Source organism: Amblyomma americanum, chromosome 9, assembly GCF_052857255.1.
Source record: "Amblyomma americanum isolate KBUSLIRL-KWMA chromosome 9, ASM5285725v1, whole genome shotgun sequence".
In the NCBI taxonomy this organism is placed as follows: Eukaryota; Metazoa; Arthropoda; class Arachnida; order Ixodida; family Ixodidae; genus Amblyomma; species Amblyomma americanum.
Genome location: NC_135505.1, coordinates 111,288,000 through 111,296,269, shown reverse-complemented (window position 1 = coordinate 111,296,269; position 8,270 = coordinate 111,288,000). Strand labels below are relative to the sequence as shown.

General features: G+C 46.5%; 1 protein-coding gene across 1 annotated transcript; it reads right to left on the bottom strand.

Annotated features, from left to right (window-relative positions):
• Positions 1-619: 619 nt before the first annotated feature.
• On the bottom strand, positions 620-8,049 carry LOC144105356 (uncharacterized). The gene is made up of 2 exons (XM_077638498.1): positions 7,658-8,049; positions 620-2,137 (listed from the first exon to the last, which is right to left on the bottom strand). Exons 1-2 carry the CDS (start codon positions 7,988-7,990, stop codon positions 1,025-1,027), a joined length of 1,446 nt encoding a protein of 481 aa, XP_077494624.1. The 5' UTR covers positions 7,991-8,049; the 3' UTR covers positions 620-1,024.
• Between the last annotated feature and the right edge of the window lie 221 nt (positions 8,050-8,270).

Genomic DNA, 8,270 nt, shown 5'->3' with positions numbered 1-8,270 from the left:
TTGTGAAGCTCTGTCTTTATAAGGCGAATAGATAAGAGGTAAGCAAGGGCTTTTAAGCTTTACTCCATTCTAATTGTGAATGGAACATTTGCATACCAACGATGAATTGCGAGATGTTCGAAGCCCCCAAGTCAGTTGCAGCCTACGCTTGGGGAAATGAGATAAATAGGCTCCTGTGCTAAACGTTTCTTGACCCACCGGACCACCGTGACGAAGTGCGCACTGATATTAATATTAGGCATTCAGCATGAGTTAGAAGTTTTTAAACTCCTCTTGCAGCCGAGTGTGTTCAGGCAGGAATGTCCTCTTTCTGAGAAACATATCACGCGCAGCAATGTCGTTTTGCCACTTAGATAGGCTCATCCATAAACACCAGGTCTGGGACGAATGACGCGCACAACTCCTAACCTATTTTTTTTTAAACTTTGCTCACATCTCAGGCGGCCACCCGTGGCAGATTTTGGGAACAACAGTAGAACACCCGATGCTGTGTGTCCGAACGGCAGAAAATGAAGTCAAAGCCCATCCGCGGCTGCAACGTTGCCTTTACCGAGACGGGCGTTCTAATTCATGGTACACCAGAGACCGAAAATAAAGAAGGATCATAGGAGCCTAATGCGAGCTTTTTTTTATTAGTAATTTCTCTACTCAAGTATTTCGCCTTAGTTCAAGGTCACATGTTGAATAATAGAGGCCGTTCATTTCACTACAGGTCATCTGTCTTTCTCATACGTATTCAGTACAATTGCCACGAAAGCATAGACAATTATTGACCCCCTATTAAGCTGCAGGGGATATCTTCCTGTTGTCAGTCCTGTGTGGGCATCACAATCAGAGTACAGAAGTGAAGTTACCCACAGTGGTGACCATGAAGCTGTTTCAAAGCAAAATCATTCGAGATGAAGACTGTGTTGTGCTTCAGATAGATTTATCTGTGCTGCATAGATCGTGCATTAGCAAAATCTGCTGTAATGGATGCCAGAGGAAAGGAATGGCTTCCATCCGACACCTTCTGCGGCGAGGCTCACGGCAGCACTTCCCACTTAAACCGAAGCGTGTCCTCGAACACGTAGCCGTCGGCGCTGAGATCTTCAAGATCAAACGAAGGGTAAGGAGAATAACATCCTCGGTTACTCGATGTTGTAAGCTTTTGTACTCCTTCATTTTCACGGCCCGGCTCATTTCCAATGAAACATTCCGGTGCACTTTGTCGTGGGTGTATGACCCCCAGCCTTATTTTGTGCTGGAATGGCCACTCAACAGCGTCGTCGTTGTCGCCCTTATGCAAGGTGAACACCAAACACAGGCGCACAGATCCGTCATTCCTAAGGAATCCCACTCCAGGTGAGATGCAGTAGCCACACAGGTACACCTGCTCGCTATAGTTATCGGTCCAGCCTTGCGTCAGCGCTTTTTCTTCGAGCGATTTCACTCCTTTGACATCGAAGATCACATGCTCTCCTCGTGGTTCAACTCTTCGAAGCAATGTCTTAAAGTGTTTCAGAGTCTTCTCGCTATTCTCAAGAGTTTCAACTTTCATTTCATGAATTGATGCTACAATTTGTGAGCAGTTGCGGTAGATCTCTCTAGTTGCGGCCACCAACTCATCCTTCATTTTTTCTTCCAGTGCCTTTAGGCTGCTCGAAATGTTATCATTCCGCGTTATCAAGTCCTCTTTCAACTGCCCGTTATCACTGGCGATTTCGCGCACACGTGTTGTCATACTTTCTTGAATTTGGATCGTTGCTTGCGTCAGTTTTCCTGTGAGCGCTTCTTTAAAAGTGTTTATCCCGTGAGACATTTCGTTCAGTCCATCAGCATGGAGTTGAACATCAGTAACCAGCTGTCTTAGATGCGCTCCCATTTCCACCACGTGCTCCTCAATGACTCGTTGGAAAGATGTTGAGAGTGCTGTGTCCTCCGTGTCGTTGATCTGATGGCCAGACTCGGGTGCAAGAGGCGTCGACGGTGTTGCACAGTCCAGTCTCAGGTGTGCGCACACATCGCTGCAAAGAACCGAGGCCGAACACTTGGGGCACCGTGCAGAGTGGTGTCGACATTCTCGCTGGAAATGCTGGGGGAGCTGGGAAGCAGCCACCACAGTCCCGCAGCCGTGTTCTTCGTTCCAGCACTTGACCTGCAGATGATAAAAGAAGAATGCGCTGAAGACGACTGGGACTGTAATAAAGCCACCCGGCGACAGTTCCCAGCAAGCTATAACTTTTCTCCCATTTGCTCTCGACCGCTGAATTAGTTTCAACTGCCGAGATGCAGTTACCTAATATCCCAGTGTTCGTGTGCATGCCAAAATGTCGGTAGAGCAATTTTTTTTTTTGCAGCGAAGTTGTGTACCTCTTCCACCCAAGGAAGTTTTCGTGTCGTTGTCGTAAGCAAAAAACGCCAAGCTAAAAACTGAATGCAAACAGCGTATCTCCTTTGAAATCAGGCATACAGCTAAGTACTCGTGTTCAATAAGAAAAACCACAAAACAAGCATCAAAAGCACATGATGGATGATAAGGCTCGTGTGACCAGTGGGAACGCCGTCCTACGCATTCCGGTAAACATTAGGTTTGCAGCTGCTTCGAAAGGGGTTGACGTCATTAGAAGACCTCGTCTGAAGTGCAAACCGCATGTAGTATGCAGGCCAAGTCGACTGCGGTGATGTGTGTGCCGCGAATAAAAGCGATGGAGTCGTAATTTTCATGGCATGCATCTCACCGAATACACCCAAAGCTGACATTGAGTGCTTCATGCGCAATAGCGATGGATAACACCAATGTCGGGGAAATTAAGGTGGATATACCAACACCGCCAAACAAGTTGTTCATCCAATTCATCATGTAAGAGTTCGCACTCACGTGTTTCACTAATGCAACTCAACCACCATTTATGGTGGTTGGTTGAGTTCAACTTTAGCAAAGAGTATCTCTACAGTCAGAACTGAAAATCTCAGCGTATATCATACTGATCATGAAGCACTCGTGAATGCCATTGTGAAGTAATAAAGGGTAACATAAGTAAATTTCACTTGTCTCGGGCTTCACTCTTTGTAGAGCCACGTGTGTGATTTTTCAAGTGACATCGCAATGAGTAATTGGGTGTCGTTTTATGTCTTCGCTGTCCAACCACCTTCACGGTGTAGATAGGATCCTCAAGTTTGTTTCGTTTTTCGCACGTTGCGAAGGCCTCAGTGTCACCGCGTCACCTGTGCTCCTTGCAAGCAGATTCTGCCGAATTTATCGTCAGTAGTAGCGAGTTTTCACCGGGGCTCCACTGAAGGCTCGCGGGTTATGACGCACCGCACAGGATAACACGCATACACGACCCTTATTCTGAGAAATGACCAAGGTGTTTGCACCATACTTAATTCCTTTATTCCGTTATATTGCGCGCTCTTCGCTTATGCATGTCCGCAGCTGTCCAAGGAGGCGGGTAGCCAGTCGCCACAACACCTGTAAGTGCAGCGCGACTGTCAGTGAAGATAACCGACGCCGTTGGGGCATACATGACGTCAGCCAGCGGTCACCGAAACTAAGGAGCACAGGGGATTTTTTTGTACAATTTGTGGTGTTAATTAATCGAAGATTAAAGTGTTATTATTTCATCGCCTCAATAAAACAATAGGAAACAAGAAGAAAAACACGATGAAGCCAATGGGACGCGAACCAACGACCTCCCAATCTCGCTCCGAAGCTCGGACGTTGGGTGTCTGCGCCGCAGCCTCATTCGCCACTCTCGCATGTATCCCTGCCGCGTACAAACCCGTCGCTCCCCATCCTATGCCTCGTTTCCTGAAATTTTCCGCTCCTTCGAGGCCTACAGAAAAAAAAATTATTGTTCTTCCATCCCCAACAACTCAGCCTTTGTCACGCTCTCCGCGGGAGCAGCATAGGTTCTGCTTCAATTTAGCATGCAGACCGAGAAGGACCAGGGGTAAGGGCACTGTCCGGTGAACCTTATTACAATCCAGGACAACTTTCTGTGGCTCTGTCGCCGAGGTTACGCAGGAAAGGGAAGGAGACCGGCCATGGTTCCCGCACCGTCGGGAGCACCCTGTCCACCCCGCATTGCCCCTCTAGCATCCGCACATCAAGCCTGTACTATGAACAACCCGCTCTCCCCGGCAAGGGTACAAGAACCTGCCTCCTTCCTTCTCATGTCCAGCCTAAGCTGAAAATAACAATTGGTCACTTTGAACAGACATTAATATCAATAACACTCGAGGAGAGACGGGCGCGTCTCTACATCGTACTCTCAGCACCCGAGAGAAATGAAGTTGAGGTCTTTCAGTTGAGAAAAATTAAGCAGGTTTGTACAAAGAAACTTAAAATATTCTCTAGTGATGACATTGTTGTTGAGGCAGGTATAGAGCGCACAATGATATTGCAACTAGCAACCCATACATCCCCCCCCCCCCGACAATAACAACGAAACAGTAAAGGAACATACAACCACATTACACCGAACACCTGGAGAGCCACACCTTCCGGAAAATATAATCAACCTATCAATCTCCCAACTTACCTCCGATGAAAAGTCCATATTATCAGGAGGCCCAAAATTTTGCCCAAATAATTGGCAGCATAATGAGTACCAATTACTCAAGGATCTGGATTACTTTTCTCGAACACTTAGACTACGGGAATATTTTTTCGACTAACCAAACCAAAATAATGCTTGGTGCCCCAAACCTCAGGAGCAGTGGACACCATATACTGGCAGGGATAAATATTCTGACCTATATTTTAAAGCGATACAAAAAGACATTCTTCAGGCCTTCGGGACTCTAAAATCTGGCCCACCCAACTTCACAAAAAAAAAACACGTATTAGAGTTAGGCTCACTTAGGAAACGAACCGACATCGTCATTGAGCCCGCCGACAAGGGTGGAGGTGTAGTTATTTTGGACAAACATGATAATATTCAGGAGGGCAAGCGCCAGCTCAACGACTCAAAATTCTGTAAGAAACTATCATCAGACCCCACCTCTGAACACCAGAAGATCATAGCAAAAGCTCTCATTAAACTAAGCGATGAAGGTGAATTACCACCGCGAAAAGTAAGCCGCTGACGCCAAATTATGCCTCCACGGGGCGCTTTTACATGCTTCCGAAAATACACAAACATAATCATCCAGGGCGGCCTGTTGTTTCTGGCGTCGGCACACTTACAGAACCGATCTCATATTACATGGATTCTCTCATCAAAGATATATCTTCGAAACATCCATCTTACATACACGATGCTAAGCATTTCCTGAGAGAATTGTCCGATGTCACCTTCCCTCACGGCGCTTTCCTAGTTACCCTGGACGTGGTGTCACTTTACACGAACATTCCACATGACGACGGAATCCAGGCCATGGTCGGAGCATATAAAGAACACAGAACCCGGGACTCTCCCAATCCAAGTGCTATCGAGACACTTGCAGATTTGGTAATTAACCTGAACACTTTCGAATTCAACAACTCATATTATCTTCAAACCAGTGGTACGGCTATGGACACTAAAATGGCACCAAATTACGCCAACATATTTATGAACAAAATTCAATTAGACTTTCTTTCCTGATATCCAACCAAACTGCTTTTTACAAACGTTTTTTTGATGACATATTCATAAGTTGAACAGAAACAGAGGAAGAACTAATAAAGTTTATCACCTCATTCAGCAACATACATTCAAATATCTCTTTCACACACACCTACTCAACTAATCGGATTAACTTCCTTGATGTTTTGACTCGTGTTAAAGGGGGTGCATTAATCAGTAGCGTTTATAAAAACCAGCAGACATGCAACAGTACCTTCATTACAGCAGTTGCCACCCACGCCACTGCAAAAGTTCAATTCAATACTCACAGGCTATCTGATTCAAACGCATTTGCTCTCAATCAGAAGATTTTCAAAAAATGCTAATCACATGCGCGAAGTTTTAAAGAAACAGCGCTACCCGTCCTCTACCATCCACGATGCCATTAAAAGGGCGGAAGTTACTAATCATAATCACATCCCTACGGAATCCCTGGCAACACCGCATCGCTCGAATCTAGTACTGACGTTCACAAACAACCTTGCTAACATTAACAAAATCCTTTAACAAACAATTCAAATATCATAGAACAAAGTGAGCGGCTCTCGAAAATTTTTTCCAATGGACCCCAGGTAACATAGAGATGCCCAAAAGATTTACAAACCCGCCTTGTGCACTCGAAGGTTAATAAACCGAGGCCGGTGGGTTGCACACCGTGCGGAAAGAGCCGATTCCAAGCTTGCAAACACACGCAAACCACAGCACTGGCCAAAAATACCCATTCAGATTTCAAACATGTTATGCGAGAAGATTTAAGTTGCGATTCCAATAATGTTGTTTACATGCTCTAGTGTGGCAAATGTCAAATGCAATACATGGGACGAACAGACAATTCCTTCCGATTAAGATTTAATAACCACCGCTCACACGCTCAATCTCTACCTAGCCTCCCTCTTTCGAGACACCTCCGCGAGAAAGGCCAAGAGCTTGATCAACTGAAAGTAACAATATTACGGAATGGCTTTAAAAAAGACTCGGGAGCGCGAACAACGCGATTCATACTTTATTTTCAAGTTTTACACTGTGCAAAAGGGCATCACCGAAAACCACGGTATCCTATCATAATCTCTTTCGATGGCAGAGACCGACAAAAATTCCAAGCCTAATGGACAAAGCACGGCCACTGATTGCGTCGTCTGAGGTCATACCTCTTTTGCATGTTTGTTTCGGCTAGTTATTTCCGTCTGGCGTTCAAATCATTCTTGGGTCCTGCGAAGGCCACATATCCCCTTCTCTTAATTTCTTATTACATTTTTTATTCTATTTTTTGTTTACCATTTCGCATTCTTGGCTATTCTATGAGCTGAGGTTGTGCACACTGACAACATTCCTTTGGCTGCCTCCCCTACTGCCCCCTTTCCCTTAGTGCCCTTCGTTTCTTGATTTTTTTTTTGGCGGGTGCGATGCCGATTTGTAGAGGCTGTAAGGGGCAAAGTATTGCCCCAGGAAAGCAAAAAGAAAAAAAAACACTTTGACAGCTGCTTGACTCCTCTCTTTGTGGTTGGGTAGAGATTCCTTTTCCCCCTGAAATTCCTGCCAGGGTAAGCCCCCCCCCCCCCCTCTTTTCTTTTTGGTTTCCTTACCCCAAACATCTCTGGCGCAGCTCCAGATGCCTTTTCATGCTTTTTGCTTTTTTTATATTTTTACCTATTCTTAATTCGTTTCTTCCTCCTGCTCTGCGTCTAATATAAATAAAGAGGAGGCACCAATGAAGCAAATCACTCTTGAAAAAGATCGGCCCTCCGAATGAAACATGGAGTAAAATGAAAACGTTTCCTTAACCGAAGCGCATACTTCGCGCTATATAAATTTAAGCAGTCAAGTACGTCATGTTCTCGCAAATATATATATATGTACATGAATACTGTAAGGTCGTGTCTCGTTCATGGCCTCCTTGGCCTCTTTCTCCTGCCTATGCTATACGCTCGCCTTCTCTTGGAATCCACTCTGTTACCCTTAATCTCGCCTTCGCATTACATGCCCTTACATTAAAGCATTCAACGCATAATCAAATGGAAACCTGTAGCGCAAGGCGCCTATAGTTCCTTTCCCTTATCGCATACCTCTCTTCGAAGCACCTCCTCTGCGGGACATTCCCTCCTCTCGACGTCCTCGTCCTGGAAGTCGCCGCCGTCGAGGGGGCAGATGCGAGAGCCTTCCTGCGCGCACTGCCCGTAGCAGGACTCGCACAGCACGTGCATGCATGGAAGGAACGCCGTCTTCTTGCGCACCAGACCACAGGCGCCGCATACCCTGTGCTGAGGAATAGGCTTGGCGAAGAGTAGGGGCCGCCAGTCCAATTCAGGGGAAAACCCCACAAGCGTGTACAGCATGCTTCCAGGAGGCGTATCGCTCAACACGTCCGTCTGCTCCGCTTGGAACTGAAATGCCTGCATAATGCACCCCGCAAAAGTACGCTCTTATCTCTGCTTCCAACCTTGTCTATCGGTGCGATTCTAGACTGACCTCGGCTGACTCTTGGCGATAACACGGCTCAGCACGTGTTGCCCCGGCATGACCAATAAACCTCCTTCACCCCGCGACGTCACGAAGATGCGGTGGCGCTGCTGTCAGCAGCGACTTTCGTATGGTAGGCAAAACAGGTTCCGCCTGCCCCTGCTTACCGCAGCTGCTGCAGCTACCAGCGGCTACATCAAGCCTGCGCAGTGCGGAAGC

What these genes read in the sequence shown, in the direction of transcription:
- LOC144105356 (XM_077638498.1), bottom strand. Translation starts at nt 7,990, where the DNA reads ATGCAGGCATTTCAGTTCCAAGCGGAGCAGACGGACGTGTTGAGCGAT. An exon ending in AGGAGGTGCTTCGAAGAGAG is followed by an intron (nt 2,138 to 7,657) that starts GTATGCGATAAG and finishes TATCATCTGCAG; the next exon opens with GTCAAGTGCTGGAACGAAGA.